This window comes from Nicotiana tabacum, chromosome 2, assembly GCF_000715075.1.
Source record: "Nicotiana tabacum cultivar K326 chromosome 2, ASM71507v2, whole genome shotgun sequence".
Taxonomy (NCBI): Eukaryota; Viridiplantae; Streptophyta; class Magnoliopsida; order Solanales; family Solanaceae; genus Nicotiana; species Nicotiana tabacum.
In genome coordinates, this window is record NC_134081.1 from 95,427,016 (window position 1) to 95,449,892 (window position 22,877).

At 35.4% G+C, this 22,877-nt stretch overlaps 3 protein-coding genes across 3 annotated transcripts; 1 reads left to right on the forward strand and 2 right to left on the reverse strand.

Annotated features, from left to right (window-relative positions):
- Nucleotides 1-403: 403 nt before the first annotated feature.
- On the reverse strand, nucleotides 404-2,805 carry LOC142161682 (uncharacterized). The gene is made up of 3 exons (XM_075236365.1): nucleotides 2,648-2,805; nucleotides 2,391-2,538; nucleotides 404-808 (listed from the first exon to the last, which is right to left on the reverse strand). The coding sequence occupies exons 1-3, from the start codon at nucleotides 2,651-2,653 to the stop codon at nucleotides 513-515; spliced, it is 450 nt and encodes a 149-aa protein (XP_075092466.1). The 5' UTR covers nucleotides 2,654-2,805; the 3' UTR covers nucleotides 404-512.
- Nucleotides 2,806-4,470: 1,665 nt separating this feature from the next.
- LOC107828785 (protein VACUOLELESS1-like) lies at nucleotides 4,471-15,915 on the reverse strand. The gene is made up of 15 exons (XM_016656154.2): nucleotides 14,825-15,915; nucleotides 14,153-14,440; nucleotides 12,073-12,212; nucleotides 10,606-10,711; nucleotides 10,422-10,514; nucleotides 9,878-9,967; nucleotides 9,690-9,803; nucleotides 9,378-9,485; nucleotides 9,178-9,251; nucleotides 9,040-9,094; nucleotides 8,286-8,467; nucleotides 7,112-7,241; nucleotides 6,854-6,956; nucleotides 5,836-5,933; nucleotides 4,471-5,281 (listed from the first exon to the last, which is right to left on the reverse strand). Exons 1-15 carry the CDS (start codon nucleotides 15,608-15,610, stop codon nucleotides 5,117-5,119), a joined length of 2,532 nt encoding a protein of 843 aa, XP_016511640.2. The 5' UTR covers nucleotides 15,611-15,915; the 3' UTR covers nucleotides 4,471-5,116.
- Nucleotides 15,916-19,693: 3,778 nt separating this feature from the next.
- On the forward strand, nucleotides 19,694-22,766 carry LOC107828786 (cytochrome b561 domain-containing protein At2g30890-like). Its single transcript, XM_016656155.2, has 4 exons — nucleotides 19,694-20,119; nucleotides 20,295-20,456; nucleotides 22,033-22,181; nucleotides 22,297-22,766. Exons 1-4 carry the CDS (start codon nucleotides 19,976-19,978, stop codon nucleotides 22,601-22,603), a joined length of 762 nt encoding a protein of 253 aa, XP_016511641.1. The 5' UTR covers nucleotides 19,694-19,975; the 3' UTR covers nucleotides 22,604-22,766.
- Nucleotides 22,767-22,877: the final 111 nt, after the last annotated feature.

Sequence of the window (22,877 nt, forward strand, 5' to 3'; positions counted from 1 at the left end):
CCTCATTTTATTTGACACTTACTATTTGAGGAGTCAAAGCAAAAAACATTACCACGATTTTCTGGAAAAAAAAAAATTCTAACCATGCTGACTTATTCATAATATTTTGTTTGAAAACACTTGTAGAATTTATGCTCAAAATCACACTGAAAATTAAACATTTTGACCCTTACCTTTCAAATAAAATGTGACAGAGGGAGAACTTTTTGTTCTTAACCAAATGAAAACTGGGAAAGCACCACCAGTAAGTACGGTGCTAGCAATATAGCCGTTCTGTTTGGATAACTTTGAGCTCATTTATCCTTAGTTAACACTTGACAGACTCACTTAACGAAGATTAATAATTCTCATAATTTACGTTTTTCTTGTCGTTGTAATACCGGAACATTAGCTGCAAAAGATATAAAGTAGTAGTAACAGTTCAATTATACGTCTTATGGTTTAGTACATGTATATATAGTTTCATTAATAATCCCTCCTTTTTTGAAAATAAAAAAAGAAAATCTAAGCCATCACCAAAATGAAAAGCAAGAGGTGTTAGAGTAGTAAGGATCTCTAACTTCCCACATTTCAACTACTCTATTAGTATTACAATTGAATACAGGCACTGGAACTGGAACTGGCTCCCCTGCAGGTTTTTCTTCTTTCTTTTCAGGAGGTTTTTCTTCTTTCTTTTCAGGACCAACGCTCACGATCTGAGCAAATCCCACCTTTTTTCTAAGTATGTTCACCAGCTTTACTGGATCTATTCCCTCTCCGATCACTGTCAGCTCATTCTTTTCTACTTCTATACTTACTTTCTCCACCCCTACAATGTTTATTATACATGTTATATTTAAACCGTAAACAATACAAAACAAACAAATAAATAAATAGCGAGCAGTAATAATTTCCTTCTTAAACTTACTAATCTGATAATATATTAATCTAAGAAAAGAAAATCCAATTCTCCTTTTTGGGTAAAGGTTTACTTAAGAACTTCAAGTGCTCCAGTAGATGATGGACTAAGCTATTGATCATAAAGGACGAAATTATGAAGTAAATGCAACGTGTCAATTGCTTAGCGCATTTAGGGATCCGACGGCCAACTGAACTGAAGAGGCCTAGCTTGATACGAGATATGCTATTTCGGTTTGTAATAAATAAATAAATAAAGAAAAAATGGTCAAATATACTCATGTACTTTCGAAAAATATTTAAATATACCCTTTGTTATACTATGAGTCCAAATATACCTCTGTCGCTATACTTTGTGTTCAAATATACCCCTCATTTAAACGGAAGGACACGTGTCATCGTCCCATTCGCCAATTCTAAATATCTCATAATTAATTAAAAAGACTCATACTCATAACCATACCCATTACCCATACCCGAAAAGCAATTTTCTAAACTAATTTTTTTGTAAAAACTGAAAAAAACTGAATTTCTTTTTTACTAAAAACTGGAAAAAAAAAACGAAAATATTTTTTTTTTCAGTTTTTACAAAAAAAGTTGCTTTAAAAAAACTGAAAAATATTTTCTAAAGCAATTTTTTTTGTAAAAACTGGAAAAAAACTAAAAAGCAATTTTCTAAAGCAATGTTTTTGTAAAAACAGGAAAAAAAAAAGATTCAACAAAATATTTTTGTTTTTTTAAAACTAATGCACCTGTAGTCCACTGCTTTAGGAAAGTCTTTTTTTTCAGTTTTTACAAAAAAATATTTTTTAGTTTTTTTAAAGCAATTTTTGTGTAAAAACTGAAAAAACAGATTTTGTAAAATATTTTCATTTTTTTAAAATTAATGCACCTGTAGTCTACTGCTTTAGGAAAGTCATTTTTTTCAGTTTTTACAAAAAATTATTATTCAGCTTTTTTAAAAGCAATATTTTAGTAAAAACTGAAGATTTTTTTTTTTTAGTTTTTAGTAAAAATAATTTCAGTTTTTTCTAGTTTTTTAAAAAACATTGCTTTAGAAATTATTTTTTGGGTATGGGTAATGGGTATGGTTATGGGTATTGTTATGGGTATGGGTCTTTCTAATTAATTAGAAGATATTTAGAATTGGCCAACATGACGATGACACGTGTCCCTCCGTTTAAATGAGGGGTATATTTGAACTCAAAGTATAACGACAAGGTATATTTGGACTCATAGTATAACGAAGGATATATTTACATATTTTTCGAAATTACTTAGGTATATTTGACCCTTTTTTCCATAAATAAATGTGCCTGTCTTAACATCTTAAGAATTTAGATGATCAGCTGGTCACACTCTTGACAATACGAAGCCCATATTACTACTTATTAGTTTTAGCTAACTAAATGCTCAGCATGTACATGAGAAAAGTTTAAGGTTTTACTATGCTTTTGGTGCTAAAGAGCCCAATAATGTTGTTAATTAGTTACCTGATAAAGTTGTTGCAATGGACATGACTTTATTTTTGCATGTAGCAGCTTCTTGAACCAGGAAAGGTACCAAACAACCTAAAACAAACTTCTTCAGACTGGGACGAGGCTGACATCCATTGACAGACACATTAAGAACCACCTTTTGCTGCATTATATTAAGAAAAATAGAAATAACAAATTATCAGTAACTCTACTAATTAAGCTACAACTTTGTTGTGCATGTGTTGGACGCAAACACTATAAATATATAGTACCTTCATCTTCCCTTGTTCCTCAAAACTTCAGTTTTGGACTGTCTTCGAAACTTCAAGGTTGCGAGGCTAAATTAATAGTGTACGTGTTCGACACTTGAAGATGTGTGGTTACAATTAAGTTTTGAGTGATCTAATTCTCCTTATCCTTAAATAGCGTGGAAAAACCTTATACTACTTGTTTTCTAGGAATGTTTAGACAGCCGCCACGACATTACATTAAGGAAGTTGAATGATCGCTGTCTAGTATATTATCAGTTAAATATTCCTAACTAATGTTAATTTGTCTCATTAGCAGGACAATAAAATAGTTGTATGTGAAATTAAAAGAAGCAAAATATTTCTAATATGACACTTCCTAGCTGTAAAGAGCCCCCCACCCCAAATGCTGACTTCTCGTAGTTAATTTGTAAAGTTGGAGTATACTTTTTACCCTCGTGTCCTTTTCTTTCTAAACTTTCTCGTGTACACGACCTTTTCGAGAGTTGATGGTTGTTTGTAGAAGAGATTCTCAGTTTCTCACCATTAATTTTTAATACATTAACATAAAGTATAACTTTGAACCCCCACAAACTTAAGATGACAAAAATGATCATCTTTAATTAGCCCAAATAATAAGTCAAGCAAGTCAAACTATTCAACGTTAGTATCAGTTAGAGTCGAGAGTAGGGACATTCTGACTTAAAGACCAAACTCCCGCACCGTGTCTTGTTCAGAGTTCGAGTCAGTAAACGCTTTGTATTCTTTCAAGTCTTTGACGTTTAATACCCACTGAATTTATTATGTTTGCTTCCTTGAAGTCGTGATAAAACTACAGGCTAGTCATCACTTGTTTTCTTTATTTGCCCTAGTCATCACTTGTGTGGAACATAAATACTACTCCTTCCTTAACAATTTAGGTGGCGCAGTTCTAATTCTGAGAGTTAAACAAGTTTTTCTTTAACCACAAATTTTTTGTCTTTTGGATATATTTCAAATTGTTTATTATTGTAACATATAATATTTTTTATGTAGTTTCCAAATATATAGATTTTGTTTCATAAAACTTTAAAAAAATTATGTCTAAATTCACGATTTAAATTAAGAAGTTTAAATATCAAAATTCGACATCCGCCAGATAAATCGGGACTAATTAGAACTGACAACCAACATGTTTGACTTCTTCAAGTTTGAAATTTAATTACTAGCAAAAGCTTTAGGCCGAATATATACTGTATCTAATTACCCGTAATACTCAAAGTTCGACTTCATTCTGTTTTCCAAGTGGAAACGGACAAAAATAAAGTGGAATGTTGTACGTGCAAATGGATTAGAACAAGCATAATAGGTGAAAAAAAGAAAAGAACTTGCATAATAAATATGGATTATTGCAAAGCAAATTACCTCTAATTTCCAAAGGCTCATACAAGAAAATAGATTGAAAACAGATATAGTATTCCCCCACCCCCATATTGGTCATTTCATATTTCGCTAGAGTAACAATTTGCTGTCTTCAATTGTGACACGAATTATCTAAGCCATTTCTGACAATATAAAAGGATTGCTAGAGAATCGATTTAACAGAACCAATCGTATTGACATTTCAAAAATGTTGTATTGAAATACCAGTTAGCTGTAAAATCTTGTTTTTGTATGATACTTCAATTAACACGGGGGTTTTCCTATGGCAAAGGCCAAGATTACCATCAAACCTTGGTCTAGCTCTGGTACTTTCAACGTATATTTTTCAAGCACTTCACATACGCGATCAACCTAATACGCAACGAACTTGTATTGAGCTGGACTATCTAGATGTTATGAGAAATGAAGTGTCAAAATACACCAAGTAAAACAGAGAAATTAGATGCTCATTAAATCGTTCCGTACAGACAAACAAGCACAATATGAGTATCCATCACATGAAAATAGAGATAAGAACAGCAAATCTAAAATTCCCACGATTTCCCAATCACTAGTTCTCAAGTATGTACTCGAACCAGCAAGGTATCCTGTGATGTACATAGGATAGAAACAAGAGTCCAAACGAGTTGGAAAAACAAGCAAAACATTACCAGCGAGCTGGTGGAGTCAGTTTATTTTCGAACATCCACTGAGGATGACTCAAGACACATAGAAATGGAAACTACATACCATGGAAATATTAGAGAGCTCAAACGAATTCTGTTACCAATTCAGGGAGAAACATCAGCACATGCTTTCATATATCGTTTCCAGCCAAGCTACTCACAGGATCTAGAACATGAGGAATCTTTGCCGGATTCAAACACTTCCACAACCTCAAACGCTATAGATATATAGAAGAAAAAAAAGGCAAGGAGAGAGGGCATGCAGCGGCGTATGGGTTCCAAGGGCTTCTTTTATCGTGCTGTGGAACAGCATCACTCCAACGCTATCAATCCTCAATCAATGTTAATTTGGAAGAGTCATAACAACAACAGGCTCACACCAAAGGCAGCTAAGAGATGGCCGGCATCAAGAAACACTTGGGAAGGATAACCGGTCTCGCAGTGTGTCAAAAATTGATGAAGCTGCTGCATTTTGAGCAAAAGTCTGCTTCAACCTCCCAAGTAATTCATTATCTTTAGCCTGAGAAGCAGCATCGGCAGCTTCCTTGGCCATTCCAATTCGGGCATAAGCCTGTTAATGAATTCACAGATCCCATAAGCAAGAAAAATCACTTTAATTGATGCAGCAAATGCATCTTTACTGTTGATTATGTAACCCAACATCTTTTCACCCTCATCATCAATTCATTCTCCTCTCTTCCTTTTTCATGGAAGAACTGGGTGTTGAGGTGGGAAATGCATTTATGACACTACATGCACTCAAATCAACCAGGTGGTCTATGTTAAAGAGTGAATGGAGTAATCATTCTCTCTTCATTATCGCTACCGCCCTGTTGATTGAAATAAGCTCACGCAACTCCCTATGTTTTAAAAAACAATGCATATCTTGGTAAACCCATTCTGATATCTGAATCTGTCTCATACTAGCTTTTTGCAACGATCAGACAAAAGTACTTCCTTTTATATTAGTCGAAACATCTGTTGGTTTCGACTTCAAAACTCAGCCGATAATGACCAAATGTGGGTAAAGTTCAAAACTCAAACTTAAACTACGTGAGACTATGTGATATGTTTAACATGTCTATAGACCAAATGTAGGAAATCTCAGAACATATAAAATATTACCTCTGCTCTTTCGCGAGGATCAGTCAGCTTTGGTATGTACTTTAGCGCTTCACCTTTCTCATCTGCATCAACACATGCCTCGACAAATGGGCGGTAACCTAGAAGAGAAAAAAGAGAAAAAGGGATGACTATAAGAGATCCATTACCCTTCATTAGCATGTAATATATGGTCACAAAGGACTACTTGGAATGCTATCTACAAACATGTCCACGGTGCCCCTTTCACTGGCAGTCACAAGAAGCAGAAATACATTTCACATGGCTACAAGAGAAGAGAGCTAGTTCAACATGGCTACAACAAACCTAGTTTAACCAAGAAACATGATCAACCAAGCAATTAAGTGTAGTTAATTACAGAAATTAACTTATTCAGCCTCAAGAACTAAGCTAGCCAAGCCTGTAGCTATTACATTAGGTATGGTCATGGAGGGCACTCTACAGAAGAGGATCTTCCAGAAACAACCTCTCTACCGTCATAAGGTAGGGGTAAGGTCTGCGTACAGTTTACCTTCCCCCACTTGTGGGATTTCACTGGGTTTGTTGTTGTTATGGTCATGGAGGGCACTGCCATAAAGGAGGGGTTAATACTTAAAAAGAAAAAAAATTGAAGATATCAAAAAGAGCAGCAGTACATACAGCAGTCATATAGGGATAAGCCACCTCTGCAGATGCCTTATGGTGTATAGTGAACCTCTATTAATGTGTAGGGCACAATTGCAGAAACTCCCAGATCAGGTGACATAACGTACATATGACATTTTCTAATTCAAGTGTGAACTTTCAACCTAATTTCCTGCTCCTTGAAATGTAAAACCATTGTAAACCTATTTGAATTAAACTATCAATTTCCTAAATACAATTTATCACAACAATAAAGAGAAGATAAGTTAAAATTAATAATATCTCGATTATAATACAAATACCACAGTGAAAATGCATATAGAAATATTTAATTGAAATAATAGGGAAAGTCACAGACTCACAGATCCCTTCCTGTTAAGCTACTGAGGAAACTTACCAATTGGTGGCCTTTTCTCCTTTGAAAACTTCTCCAAGGCATCCCAATCCCTAATAGTTGCCAGAGCAAAAACTTTGAGCCAATACCATCGCTTTTCCGAAACCTGAATCATCCAAGAAAATTATAATCAAGGGCACTTTAAATTGAATAAAGCCAAAAGTTTAACCCACATGTACTTAAAAAGAGGGTACAGAAATCACTAATAAAAGAGAGAATAGAAATATATCGTCACTGTGAGCCAAACGAGAAGGTAGAGACCTTAAATTCTGTTTTGACTTTTGCGGCAGCACGATGGTTCCCCAGCACAATGCATGTACGAATTGTATCACTTATACTTGAATCCACAAAGATGGCCTGTTTTGTAGTCACCTCCAACTCATGTTGCATCCTGTATCCGTATATGAGTAATAAGACGAGCAAACGACATTTAAAGAGAAGTTAAGCAGAAATAAACAGTAACAAGAGAGAGAGAAGAGAGGGAGGGAGATGCATTCTGAGTTCACATTTTTGGGCAAGTAACCTGTTAGATTTGTTCGCACTTTTTACAAAATTTTATAAGAGTACCCATAAATATCACATAAACTGAAAAGGTTGCAGAAAGAAAAAGCTATTCTGGAAGTGTGTCGCTCTAATTTTCAAAGAGCATCATTGCAACTACAAAACATATCATGGCCCATAAACAAACATTTATTTCTTGCTGAGGAGTGGTTGACGAAACTCAGAACTTAAATGACTTGGTTATTCTATAAAAGCCTGGACTACTATCCTTGGCTGCAAAAACAAAAAATTTAAAAAAAAAAAGGATAGACTTTAGGCGGTGGTTCTCGCTTAATGAGACTTGGAAGGATGTATATCATCTTCTGATCTATTGCGAAGTCACCTCTAAACTCAGATATTTATGTAGAATTCCAGAGCCACCATTCTGGTACCTTGACATAAACTAGATGTAAGTTCTACAAATTTATGCAGAAAAACTCATCCCTCAAATAGAAATTTATGGGAAGAAAGCACTAAAGATAACCTCGGGAAGTCATGATACACCCCATCTAAGAAAAGTAGGGATCAATTGAGTACATAAGAGACGAGGCACATATATAGTGGATAATATAAAAGATAAGAATGTTATTTGACTCGTTGTAGTAACCATTCTGAAACTATCATCTAATTTTAGCATTGCATGTTTTGATTGCAACTAGCGCACTTGACAAATATAATAGAAAAGGGCTTTTCTCATTGATTTAGAATTTTATCAGGAGCCTACATATAAATCATAATGCACACTCAGCATCACTCTCAGCAGAAGAAAATGGACCATCAACTCAAGACAATAAGCAGGAAGTGAAATGGAAAAGCTAGAGCAAACAAAAGAAATAAATGAAGAGAGCTCCAATGAAAATAATGACTTGATAACTAAGACGAAAGGCAAAGGCACCTTAACAATTTTGCATGCTCTTCAGCAGCTTTTGATTCAAAAACATACTCCTTTGTTTCTGCAAAAAGGTGCTGGGACTTCTCAATGAGTTTTATTCTTGGACCATGAAGTGGAGATCCTTTGCTAGCCATTGGATTTTTAGACAATTCCCATGATTCTTTCCATAATAGGAAAGCTACATCCTACAAGATTGAAACTTTGTCACATAAAGAAAGTTGAATAGAAAAGTGGAGAATCACCATGAACTGTAAAATATTAGCATTTAGCAGCAAATTTTTCATGTCTTGCAAATTAAGCTAAAAACAAGATCTTACAGAAGGACTACAGAGCGATTACGACAGGCTTCCAAAAGTAGGATCAGATTCACATCGACACACAATGTAGTTCTATCCCAGAAGGCAAATTGAAATATTGTTAGTTCCTTGAATATTCTTTTACCAAATTCCATCTACTTATAAATATAAATGGAGGGATAAGAGCGACAATATGTGCTAAAGAACATAAGTAAGATGACATGCTAGACATCAAAATTATTTCCTTCTATTTATTAATGAAACAGTACAAGGAAAACTAAAATAAGGGAGAAATCCAAAAAAGATCAACATATAAAAAAACTAATCACTTCATTTACACAAAACTTCCAATCGAACAGCAAAACAGTCAAACACATATTAAATATCACTAGGATGAGATTCAATATGGGATACAGAATTCTACATTTCTAAGTATAAGTTGTAGTCTCACACAAACCAACCTGAAGTTGTCCAGTAGATAGGAAAAAGTCCTTCAGAAATTCGTGCTTGTAATGCCTTGAGATTGGGAAAAAGAAACAAAATTCAGCAGGCTAAACAAACTACTCTTGAAGTGATTAAGAAATTAAAAGTTTCCATACCGTGCATAATTAACAAACAAATCACGAGCTAGAGGTCTGGCCTGTATTGTCCCGAAGAACTCCAAAGCTGGTCTCTGGAAAGCAAAAGCACGAGGTTATTAATAACGATTGATAACAACTGAACTAACTAGGCATTTTAGAAAAAACAACGTTCAGGTATATATTTCACAAGAAAGTCCACTTGAGACATCTTTATATACCTTCTGCCAGATATGGAAAAGGACAAGATAAACCAGATCAGTATCACCACTTTCAGTAGCCTTCATCAGAGCAGTATCTTCTTGTCCAATGCTTAGCAATAGAGGAACCTAAGGGATAACATAGTACACCATAAGCTAACTTAAGCTAACCATGTTGTAGAAATCCAATTAACAGATGAAAAGCCAGCCAAGAACAAAGAAGTCTTCCTCAGATGACAACTTTTGTCATTGGGGGATAAGGAAGTACTAGGCTCCACCAGAAGAAAGAGGATATTAGCGGGAAGACAAAGAGCATCAAAAAAATTAAAGAACCTGCTTAGATGAACGTGGCTCATGTTCAACAAGCATGGCAGCTAACTTTCGACGACCATTCTTATCCGCATGAGCAGCAACTGCAGCATAAGAGATCCCCTTGCATATTTTCAGCTGACATACCAAAAATTTACATGAGAGTTTGCACTACAATAATGGATGTTGGACATCTTGTTCAAAACACAAACCTTATCAAGTAACATTTCTAGAAGAGTGGCATCAGGGATTGCCGCCGATGCTGTGATCTTTGTACTTGTCCAATGCATGACTACAACTTCCTATACACAAAGTACAAACAGAATAATATAAGCTAACATTTTGATAAGGAAAACAATATAAGCTAACATGCAAAAGCTTCAGAATCAATCCGGATACATCAACTCTTCCCCCTTTGACTTTTGGAAGTTCACTTTGAGTCTGTCTTTTTTATTCAAAGCTACCAAGTTTGGGGAAAATCCCTCTTAAAATTCAATAAAATTGAGGGAAGACAGTACATTAGACACAATGAACATTTTAATGACAGATTGACCTCTTATATGGTATCCGAAGAACAAGCAACATGTCACATAAACTGATATGTTTTTTTCCGATAAGCGCATAACATTTCATGAGCAACTCATGTCTGAACTCCATTATAGAAGTAGTAATGACGTGCGGATGTATATTCTTAATTGGACCACATCTAAAAGAAGGAAGTTTGTTAGAGATAAAAAAAATTCAAAAACAGCATACCTGATTCATGCCAAGATATTCTGATATTTGTAGCGCAAGAAGGTGGCGATGAGCATTAATAAGACGAGCAATCAGAACAGCAGGCGTAAGCAACTGCCAGGAAAAATGTCAGAAATTGATTCAGACAGAGAGTCTAGAGTGACTTAGGCACAATTCCACTTAAAAACCAGCGAGTATGGAGTACCTTATACTGCTGAATACTGAGAGGAATTCCAATATCTGGGTAACGTACAGCATTTAGGACTCGTAAGGTTTTGCACATCTCTTGAATGTGGTCCCGTTGAAAATGGCTGCCAAAGCCAACTGGATATCATTAACAAGAGAAGAAATCAGAATAGAAATGATCTCTTGATAAAATCGACTTTCCAGCAGCTACACAAATGATAGGCGAACGTCTATATATAAACAAATAATCAAGGCCCATTGTCCCATTAGTTTGATCCATTTTGACATAGTGCTTATTCAGCATTCAAGTTGCGGACAAAGCAAAGTTCTGGCACTTCCTCGTGATAACAAATTATTTGAGAAGTGACCTCTGGTTTAGTGATTGGTCTTAAAGTAGGCAAGTGCATAATTAAAGCCCCAATTCTCCTCCCCTTCCCCTCCAGACCCTTGACCCTTCATCTCTTGTACTCAAAGGAAGAAAAAGATGGAAAATCCCCAAAAAGAAAAAGAAAAAAAAAACACAAACAAACAAATCCCTTTCCTTACTTACGTCCTCTCCACACTTGGGATCACATTCTAGTCCTTAAGCTTCATTGAGGACTTTGTACTGATAAAGTATCAAACATGGACCCAATTGTGGCATCCTTGTTCTGGCAAGTACCCAAACAGAAACATATTGTTGCTTTTTCAACAATCCCATGACAGATGGAGCACAATCCCCACATCATCGCATTAACAAACAGAATATAGATTGCTGGTATTTACGTTTCCCCCTTATCTAGCCCATGATACAAAAACCCGAAGTAACAAGTGAGATGGTATCAAGCAGCACGTATTGATGAAATGTTGTTTATGATATAACACAAACCCAGTTTATAACTGCCAAAATATCATCTATCTTCAAGAAACCAACAACCTCTAGATCAGATGCATATTTTTTCTCAAAGGAACAATCAATAGTTTATGTAGACATTTTTTCCTTTTACTAGTGTCTCTCTGGGTATAGGTTACAGAAAACACAGCATTACCAGGTTAATATAACTTGGAAGTTTCCACCATAGCTTGTTTATCAAAAACGTTTCCATCACCGCTTAACTTGTTTCATGAATAACAGCAAGAAAGTAAATTGTCAGAGCGAAGAAATGCCTTATCCTTTGATTCCTCTCATAGTCAAGGAACCATACATTAATATCAACTGAATACCACAGCTGCAATTGTGGCAAAGCAGGCACAGCAAGCACTGCGTCCTCTAAAGGAATTTAGACAAGGAAAGAGCCTATATTTCTACACGAACAAAGAAGCAGTTCGTTTTGCCACTCCCCTCATCATATGAAACCAGCATTACATATATACAGCATTAGAATTTGCATATGTACCCACACCAGAGGCAAAAAGTAAAATGGAACTTTTCTTTTTCTGAGGAAGTAGTAAAATAGAAATTATATTATCAAAAATATCATCTCTACAACTAAGCCAACAGACCAACCTGCAAAAGGCTTGTCCGTAGTTTGCTGCTCTTAAAAGCGTCCGTTGCTGTGAAACATCAAACTCATGACCTGCTGCATCAATACATGCTTCAACAGCCTCGGGCAACGAAGACCGTATCAGCCTCAGATTCTCATCAGCCTGGTGAATGATTAGGTGATTAAAATTTTCCCAGAAGCTGAACTTCAAAACAATTTTTCTCTACTATTAGCTGTCACAAGACTAGTTTTTGTTAAGTTATTGTGTCTTGTAACTATTTTACTCAGCACAATCTTTGTGCTAAAGACTACTTCAATACAACAACAACAACAAACCCAGTGAGAATCCCACAAGTGGGGTCTGGGGAAGGTAGGATGTATGCAGACCTTACCCCTACCTTTGTGAAGGTAGAGAGATGTTTCCGATAGATGCTCAGCACAACTAAAGGCTACTTCATTAATATATTAAAATTTGCTACCTTCTTCACAAAAAAAAAAAACAATTCTTCTCTAGCATGTAAACTCAAGCATGGGCATCTGACATAAAAAGTTGAAACAATAGTGTCCCATAGAAGAAAAGACTAAAAGGAAGAGCCTTAGAAACTGATTCAAGAGAAAGAGGACATGCCAAAGGTTATGTTTAACATTCCTCTTAAGTTCAAGTTTCTCTTTCTCTCAGCCTTCAACTTCCACCAGAAAAAACAGTTCACTAGCAAAAGCATTCATCGAACTGAGGAAAAACATTGGAATGATGAGAAATTCAAGGTTTAAATTCCAATTTACTGGCTTACATAATATGAACCTTTACATAAAAGATAAAACAACAGAAACTGATGTTTACACAGTGTATCCCTTTTTTCAGGGAAAAAGGCCGAGAGAAAAAAAGAAGCTTTTCTGAACATCAATGACACAAGCACAAGTGTGTACACATAAGTTCTCAACCCATTTTGTGATGAATAGATCAATCTTCATCCAGCAGTAGATGGATGATCTCCCAGTCTAGAATACCTAAGATGATCCCATGAAAGGTAGATATCCCTCATTCCATCGTCCCTAGTCAGACCTCTTCCTTTCTACTACACTAAAAAGAATGTACAAAGTGCCATGTAGACCAAAGGATGTGAGTCATTTGACATCTAGTCACTTACCAAAAAATTTAAAAGAAAACTGGTATGTTGTCTTTAATAATTCACATATCTGAATGATCATTACATACCACTGCCTTTTGATGGCTGCAAGCACTGCTGGTTGAATTTACAAGGTTTTAGTCCAGAGTGGAGGCAACAAAACTTAATTAACAGAAAAAATAGCATTCATGCAACATCCTTGCACTTTAATAAAGAGCAGAGATGGAGAAGCAAGAACCCATCAATTCTCAATACTAGTGCATACCAGGTCTTAGAACAAATGACAGACCTTTATTATTGGAATTCAGCAAAGATAAAGAAAAGACTTTAACATCACAGTTGTTGCAATTACTCAAGAAATCTAAATGTGAGCTTATTTAAGTGCAAGGCCAAACTTATTTTTCCTCATTATAGATTATCTACTTCAATATCTGTATCAAAAGTTAGCTGACATGTAACCTGAGTTTTGAATCATTTACATTCATGTCACAGGAACCTAGAATGTGTTTGGTATTAGGTTAATGTTTTCTATGAAAAATATGTCAATTGAAAATGTTACTCAAAAACACTGCTTTATGTCATTGTATGATATTGGGTTAAGAATATAGAAGGAGGTAATTGTAGTAAAGAATGTGGGAAATGATGTAGCATGGCAGAGTATTTATAGTAGGAATTGATATGCTTGTAGAGAGAATTGACTTTATCCAAAAGACGTTAAGGATTTTTCATTGTTTCTGCTATCCTCGTCAAACAGGGTTATCAATTACAATGTCCTAAGGGTATGCATCCCAGGGTACATATGCAGGTATGGAAACAAGTCTGGATGCAGAAGTAGATACATATTTGTTAGAAGAGGTAAATATGTGCACAAATGGACAAGTCTAATGATGCTCATTTTATGGAAATATTTCGAGATTGAAATAGGCAGTTGGGTCCTCGTCATTTCATAGAGTAAATACCAAAAGATATAGCCTACCTTGGCACTCCGCCTGTCAAAATGATCTAAGGCATCATAAAGCAAAGCAGCTGGTAGTGTGCTACCAATCTGAAATATGGAGACAGTTGAATCTGGAACACGATGAAGAAATTCCATGCTCATGTTGGAGAGTATTCTAACCCCGTCACATTCAGGGATAAGGAGAACTGGTTCATCATAAAAATAGCTGACAGGATCTCCAGGACCCACCATTAGAAGCTTATCATCCCAGTAGAGTAGTACACTGTCCAATCCACACCATGCTAGCTGCTCAGGGGGTAGGGCTGACTAGAAATACAAAAGCAGTAGCATGGTAAGCAAAGATTCACTGTTTTGTTTTTTGGATAAGTTGGTAAAGAAATATTCATCGATCCAGATGAACTAAAAATTCCAAAAGATGAAAATAAAGGGTGGCACACACATGTGATATAAAATCCAACTAAAATAGCCAGAAATCATTTTTTACATGTGAAAAGCAACAAATCAGATCTAACTGATGCTCAAACAAGTTATATGTGCATGGTAACTTGCTTGAATTATTCTATCTAACAATAATGTGGTAAGACATCACGAAAAATCATTCTAGTTAGCCACTTAACATAATACAGAGCAAGTAGAATTTACTTAAAAGAATGCAGAAATGGCAAGTTAGAGCATTGGGAATGAAATAACCTTCTCAAAAGTATAGTCGAAAATAGTGCTGGAGAAGTCTGTAGAGATAACAAGAAGCCTGTCATCATGTGTAAAAGCTGCCAAAAGCTTCCCATTCTGAGAAACCACCATTTTCTGTAGAGGCCCAATTCCAAGCCCAACTTGCTGAACACCATCCTCTTCCACTAGCAACACGTGATCAGCAACACCCATCAGTACCTCCACATTCCCAGACATAGTATACTGCGGCTCGATCACAGCCGTACATAACGGAAAATCCTCCAAACCAGTATCCGCCAATTTGATTGGTTTCGGGTTGTTGAAATCGGGTATGCAGTAAACCTGAAACGCCTCGTTAATACAAACGACACCGTTTCCCCAGAAGATGCATTCAACTACGCTATGAGTAAAACAGTCAGCGCCTAATGTGAGCTGAGAATTCGGTTCAATAGGCTCGGCGTGGATATTGTAACGGTAAATGGTGCCGTCCTGAGTGATGCAAACTAGGGTTTGATCGTCAGTCCATGACATGCCAATGAGTCGGCCGCCGGGATTCTTCCAGACAGTTTCGGAGATCTGAACGCCGGCAGAATTGAAGATACGGAGCTTCCGAAGGGCGGATTCGGCGTAGAGTTGGACGATCTTAGCGTCGTCACGGATGACAGCGATTGGACCGCCGAAAGGAGCGCAGGCGACTTTGTTGCGCGTGAGGTCCACGTGCTTCCATTGCATCTGGTAAAGTTCTGGTTTCCGGTAGTAGCGATTGTGGAGGAGCTGCCATTCTGCGGCCACTGTGACTGCCGCCATTGGGAGATTGGAAGCTAAAGTTTAACTTCTGATCAAAGATATCGTCAGATCAGAAACATTACTGAAAAAATGTTTTAGCAGCAGGTCGGGTCGGGTCGGGGCAGCTCCGCTCCATGTTTACCTTTTATTATTTTTTATTTCTTTTTCTTTTTTTGTCAACTGCCGCATGTTTTCTTTGTTTTGTCGTTTTTTTTAGAGCTATTATTCCTTTTCTGTATTTTAAATTCTTTTTGGGTGGAAGTGGCCAATGAATAATTGAGAGTGGAAGATAGAAAATGGAAGAGTTTTATGTTGAATTAAATTAAAGCAATACAAAACGGTCAATATGCTCCTATATTGTTCGAAATTGAGTAACTTTATTTTCCGTCAATTTTTTTTTTCTAATCTATTTCTTGATGTTTAGATAATGAATCTCATTTTTTTTCCTTGACCTCTAATGATGCTTCAACCTTAGAAAATTTTAAATCATTGTTAAAAGTTGAAGGATAAATTGAATATCTTTATATTAAGAATTTGAACACGCAGAATTTATTCATATTGCGTTAAGCTTTGTTCATAGTAAAGACAAATATTAAAATTTGTTATGAGCAAAGGTAAGAATGAATCAAAAGTTTAACTAATGATAAAATTAAACAATTCCAACTAGTACATGAACAAATTAGACATTTTTTGTTTAAAACTATGCACATAATTGATGTGTACAATCGCTTGGGGTATAATTCAACCTTCTATATTTTATTGTTATCTCTAGTTTTCTTTTTTGTTTTAAGAAAATAGGTGACATAGCGTATGTGAATAAGGTGAAGAAAAGGAGTGGAAGAAATTTGAGCCCCATCATTAGGCAACAACTTAATATGATGATTAAAACTTGTAAATGCATGAATATGGTGCACTGATTAATAGATGGTCCCTTCAACTTCCTTGGCTGCAAAATTCAAGACAAATTCGACCCCCACCCCCCTCCCCCCCCCCCCCACACACACACCAAATACCCCCTTGAATTATGGTGGTTTCATTTTTTTTATTCCTCAAAAATAATATTTATAAAAAATATAACTAAGTGTCAATCAAAATTCAAGTATTTTTCTCGAAGTTAATCGGTTGTAAAGTCTTAAAAAAGGACTAATGGTGGATGGATCCTACATTTTTGGAAGACCAAACATTAGGAACTCCTTAAAACATAGTCACAAATTTATCAAAAAAGTATGCAAGAGATCAACTGTAATCTCATACTATAAAAAGCATCGATTGTATGAAATTGACTTTCTAGGCATTTGTACGAGTCGATATGAGCTGATATTTCTTGATGGGTTGCTTTGGGCATTGCCCAAATCAGCCCACCAATAAAATATATATTGTCCGACTCGTTAAATTTTGGATTAATTGAAGGTGTGATACGTCTTTAGGTCAATTTTGACATCCTCACTCGTGCGATACAAGGTAATCCACTTTTTGGTCATCTCTTGTAGCCTTAGTTTTTAACTACTAAAATAATACATAAAAACTTAAAAAAAGATATGAAAAATTAAGTCCAAAAAAGGGAATTAGGCACCTATGTATCTTTTCACTGTTTCTATCTGTTTTTTTATTTTTTTGTGTGTGTGTGTGTATGTGCAGAATATGAATTATTTGAATTAGGCATCCATGTTTTTTGCTTATTGTTTTCGATTTTAATTTCTTCTTTGTTCTCCATTTTCTGAGTTTATAGAACACCTGTTATTCCTTTAATTTTGTTTCCAAAAGGTGCTTTTTGCTTCTTTTTTTTTTTTAAGCGTCATTCGCTTATAATTGATGTGAAAGAAAACATTTTATTGGTAGCAACTGGGAGAGATACATATGGTAAGATGCATCAGAGCAATGCAAGTTATTGAAATTCTCTTATGTATATAAGTAAGAATCCAAAACCAAGAATGTAACCAGTATGCTCATAAAATGTAAAAAAGGGCAGCTCACAAGTATCTATTGTACGCGGTCTTACCTCACATTTTTGCAAGAGGCTGTTTTCACGGCTCGAACCCGTGACCTCCTGGTCACTTACCAGTAACGCCAAAGCTCCATTCACTCTCATAAAATGTAAAATTATTGATTTTCACGTTCAATACCACATTGACACCACGAACTTCGGTGACAACCGTCTCAATGCAAGGTTGAGATTCGATTCAGATAACACCTTGTGTCTAACTAATGTCTTAAGTGTAATTGGACGTAATTGATGCTACAATATAAAGTGGTTGAAGCTCTCTAACTTGCAATGATTCCTTTTGGTTAGGGTAATGATGAACTTTTCTTCTCATTCACTATATTGATATTTCTTGATTTGACATATTTATCCTATGAACACATAATGAAATTTTAGCTCTAGAATGTGCAAACTGTGGTACCTTCTCTTCACTACCAAAAAGGAAAGTCATTGCACTGGTGGTTAAATCAACCGTTATTTTTTACCTATGGAACTTTGTTAACGAGACTATGCTTTTTCTCCATTGCGTACTTGATTATTGGTTGCAATCCAAGGCGCTTTCGACTTTGGGAATCACTTCTCCCTGTTGGCCTAAGCTTCTATTATTCATGTTAATGAGAACTGCTTTCTTCCTTTCCAGGGTTTGCTTTACCTATTTGTTAATTCACTATATTTAAGGTAATTTTGCCTTAATAACGGTGGTGTCGAGACGATTGCGCACAACTTGACTAATCACCCTGGTTGCTACCTTCCACCAGCGTAGATATCAGATCTATTACGATTTAGATAGAGGGCAGCCCACTACACTAAGCTTCCGCAGTGCGCGGGGTTCGAGGAAGAGCCGGACCACAAGGGTCTATTGTACGCAGTCTTACCCTGTATTTCTACAAGAGGCTGCTTCCACGGTTCGAACCCATAATCTTCTCGTCGCATGGCATCAACTTTACCAGTTACTCCAAGGCTCCCTTTCAAATATCACAATTTAGATAAGTTAGTAGAAATCACCTCACGTCATTTGTCTTAACTGAATCTGAACCTTGGGCTCACATGGTCCATTTTAACATCATTGACCATTAGACCACACCCTTAAGTACTTCTCAATTACTAATCTTATTCAGCCGAGAAACTACCTAAGCTTTTGATTGCAATTTGCTTTTAACGTTATCAAACCAAGGTGGACGGTTGTGCTTGGATTACATGTGACATGTTAACCACTTTGGGTAAATTTGCATCATTGGCTCCCATGTGCCAACTCCTGCTCTATAGGGACCTCCTAGTCACTTCATATTCTAACCCAAGATTGGAGACTTAAACATTTGCTTACTCTAAACTATAGTACATTGTTAGTTAGAAGGATTCTAATTTTCTTTAGACCAGTAACGCAAATCAGAGTCTCAAAAGGATGTAGCAAATACAGGTTATTGGCTGTGGTCCAAGGCTAATACTTCCAAGATATATGAAGCACGTAAGTAGGCCAAAACTGTCATGATTAGATACAGAAATTGATTGCAAGTATATGATAATGGAGGGGCCATTACAATAAAGCTATTCAGTAATCACATTTGTAAAATCTACTGCATAAAGTTGCATGTCATGGTCCACCTGTCTTATACTTTTGTTCTTTTAAATTCTCACACGATATAATTCTCTTTGGCCAGCAAAAGGTGTCTATAATTGGCTGATAAATAAATTAGAGTACGTATTACGTGCGTTGCTAAATAAGCAAGTTCGGAGAATTTGTTTCAGAACAGAATAATATTTGTAGTTTACCAACTTAACAAATACTTTACTGTCTAATGTGTTTAAAGGGTTCGAGTTTTGTGCATTTCCAAAAGCAACCACCCAACATGGGAAAATGCTTAGTAATACTAGTGACTATGCTTCTGCTCAGTAGTGGGTAAGTAGAGACTAAAATTGTACATATATTTTGTCAACTATACTTGATATTTTTTTTGAAATTTGTCCTCCCACTCTGGCTATCTTCTGCTCTGAAATCCCACATTCTCTCCATTAAAAAGAAAAGCCTGTCGTAGAGTCCCCACCAGGTTGAAATCACAGCCTAACTCCCATTTCCCTACTATCTTTTCCTCAATATAAAAATGTGCACTATAAAACACTATGCCAAAGCATTGTTAATTTGTCAAAAGCTAGCATTTCACTTCGGCTTCTTAGAAAGGAAATACTTGTTTTTCTACAATGTCTTTACTCTTTAGACAAAGTGTGCTGTTTAATTTATGATAAAGTTTAATTGACCATTGCAGTTGAAGAGAAAGCAATGAACCTGAGCCTACAGCAGGTTATAACAAGTTAAGCTCAACAGCTTTTGGTGGTGCTGTCTCTTTTTCTTCTCAGTTGTTTCCTCTCTTCATCAACACAAAGTTTTGTAGCATTAACAACATAGGAGTATGAGTAGAAACACCATATTGCCCATGCAGAAGCTCATAGTTCACGTGGCGATTCTCATTTTTGCTCTTCTACCATTAGTCAGTTCAACTCAAAAGCACACAAAAAAGATTATTCATGAATGCAGTGATCACAAAGTCCTTGAGGTTATTCACCTTTGCATCTCCTATTCTTTGTCTTTCAATTTTCTTTTATCCTCTGGAAAGTATTATGGGAACTCAAACTTGACTCAAACCTTCTCAGTGAACAGTTTCAAGCTATTGTTCTGTAATTTCCCATATATTTGTAGGGCAGCAACTAATTATCTATCTCAAATTTCAGTTAAGTCCGAAGTTGTCATTCCAAATTATCCTACATGGATTTCTGCTATGGGCTTCTATGGGTTTCTTGATGCCTATTGCGATTCTTGTAATGAGAATGTCAAATAGACAGCAATGTGGAAGAAGGCTAAAGCTTCTTTTCTATACCCATGCTTCTTTACAGGTAAAATTTCTTTAACTTTTGTTTCACTGTGAATGTGGAAAGGGTCATAAACTTCATTCCGTACTATTCTTTGCTTTGGCGCATAAGAATCAGTATCTCAGCAGTTACTGAAAGTTATTATTACAAATTTGAACCTTGTCTATTGGATATATAGAAGTACCCCACTTTTCACCTTTAATTATACTGAAAGAGAGTAAGAGCTATGATTACAGATTTGCTAATAATTAAACTAGCCTGGTTTGTTATTAAGTAATTGTAAGTTAATTTATCCTCAAGTTGATAGCAGTGATCGATCAATGCTTGATGGGAGAGGAAAGACAGGATTAATAAAGGGTGTGTTTGGTATGAAAGCAAAATGTTTTCATGTTATCACTTATTTTTCCTTGTTTGGTTGATGAGTGAAAGACTTTTTCCGAAAAATATTTTTAGTGTTTAGTTAGAGAGTAGAAAATATTTTTTTAGTAGAAAATATTTTTTTATGCTATTCTCCTCACCCCCTTCCTCCAAGTTTCCATGTTTCCTCCCCCCTTCCCCAAATACCCAACGTTTTCAGGACTTTATTTTCTTCAACAATTTAATTATTCTTCTAAAAATTCACACAAACTCAAAGGAACTAATGTGTTGCTTTACTTTTTTTTGCAAAACAACGTTGAAATTTATGCTCCATAACTATAAAGAAAATACTCTTTTTTTGTTGAAAAAGAAAGTACTCTTTATACCATGAAAATAAAGTAATCATTTTATTGAAATAAAAGAAAATACTTTTTTTACATCATGAAAAGAAAATACTCATATTGTTGAAATGAAAAAAAATACTTTTACTATGTCATGAAAAGAAAATATTTTTTTGTTGAAACGAAAGAAAATACTTTTTTTACATCATGAAAAGAAAATACTCATTTTGTTGAAATGAAATAAAATATTTTTTCTACATCATTAAAAGAATTTTTTTTTTGTTAAAATGAAAAAATACTTTTTATATCATGAAATAAAATACTCATTTGTTGAAATAAAAAAGAAATCTATTCATAACATGAAAAGAAAATACTATTAATAATATTTTTATTTAGGATGGAGGTGGGGGCGAGATAAGGGTGGGCACATGAAAAGAAAGTACTATCAATTATATTTCTTTTTATGGTGGGGGTGGGGTAGGGGTGGGTTGGTGGGGATGGGGAATAGGGTGGGGAAGGTTGAAAAAGAGTTTTGGAAAATGTTTTTCCTCTCTTGATAGGTAAAATATTTTCCTACAATTGAAGGAAAATGAGTTGATGAGTAAAATGTTTTCCAAAACATTTAAGCCAACCAAACATGAAAAAATTAGAAAATATTTTCCAAAAAATGTTTGTCTTCGTACCAAACACACCCAAAGTCTCTTATTTGAGTACTACAAATAGCTCTATCAATTTATTATTTAGAAATGAGCGCAATTCAAGTTAATTATGATGTTAGTTAAAACCGTTTATTTTGACATAGGATACTTGACAGCTGACTACTTCTATTTAGAAAGTCCACATAGATTTACATAATAATGTAGTGCATAATATTAACATCAATATTTCTTCTTATTTGGCAGATACTATGTGTTATCCTTGTAATAACAGCAACAACCTTGTCAGTAATAAACTTTGAGAACTTTTTCGACAATACTCACCAAAGGATTGGCTTAGCTCTATATGTTGCCATATGGCTGCCAATAGTCGCTGGGATTTTTCGGCCTGACAAGTAAAGCATACCATGATTTCCCCATGGAATTTTCTCTTCATTTAATTGAATAAAAGCTTTATGTGGGAAAGAGGGGTGTAGTTAATTAGTACTGTTTCTTGTTCTTCCTTTGCAGGAGAAGCAAAAGAAGGGGTGCATGGTTTTGTTTCCACTGGCTTATTGGAGTCACAGTTACTTTACTGGGAATCGTCAACATATATACAGGATTACAGGCCTATCACATGAAAACAATGAAAAGCACCAGTGTTTGGAACTGGCTTTTCAGTGCTGAGGTTGCTATTATCGCGTTCATCTATCTACTCCAAGAAAAATGGCACTATAAAAAGCAATCAGGAGTGATTTTAGGCAATGAATCAGTACGACCAACGGATCAACAAACATCTCCAACAGATGAGGAAAAGGAACTGTCACCCATGCCTTAATCAGAGCCATGTTAAGACTTCAGACAAACAAATGATTTGCGTTTTACTAACATTAAATTCTTTCCAATTTTGTTATGATCTCACCAACAAATATGAGAGTTTTGTGTAGGATACTAATGTAGAACATCATATACAGCAATTAATATGAGGAGTTTTGTGTCCACCTTTTTGCATTTGTTTAAATTTTGTAACTACCTCTGCATTGGTGATATGTGTGGAAATCTAATTGATGATTTTATCTGCATTTGATATGAAGTTACAGTAAACAGAACTG

What these genes read in the sequence shown, in the direction of transcription:
- LOC142161682 (XM_075236365.1), bottom strand. An exon ending in CATTGCAACAACTTTATCAG is followed by an intron (nt 809 to 2,390) that starts GTAACTAATTAA and finishes TAAACATTGTAG; the next exon opens with GGGTGGAGAAAGTAAGTATA.
- LOC107828785 (XM_016656154.2), bottom strand. Translation starts at nt 15,610, where the DNA reads ATGGCGGCAGTCACAGTGGCCGCAGAATGGCAGCTCCTCCACAATCGC. An exon ending in TACGGACAAGCCTTTTGCAG is followed by an intron (nt 10,712 to 12,072) that starts GTTGGTCTGTTG and finishes TGGCTTTGGCAG; the next exon opens with CCATTTTCAACGGGACCACA. An exon ending in GGAGAAAAGGCCACCAATTG is followed by an intron (nt 5,934 to 6,853) that starts GTAAGTTTCCTC and finishes TTTCTCTTCTAG; the next exon opens with GTTACCGCCCATTTGTCGAG.
- LOC107828786 (XM_016656155.2), top strand. Translation starts at nt 19,976, where the DNA reads ATGAGTAGAAACACCATATTGCCCATGCAGAAGCTCATAGTTCACGTG. An exon ending in ATACCCATGCTTCTTTACAG is followed by an intron (nt 20,457 to 22,032) that starts GTAAAATTTCTT and finishes CTTATTTGGCAG; the next exon opens with ATACTATGTGTTATCCTTGT. An exon ending in GGGATTTTTCGGCCTGACAA is followed by an intron (nt 22,182 to 22,296) that starts GTAAAGCATACC and finishes CTTCCTTTGCAG; the next exon opens with GAGAAGCAAAAGAAGGGGTG.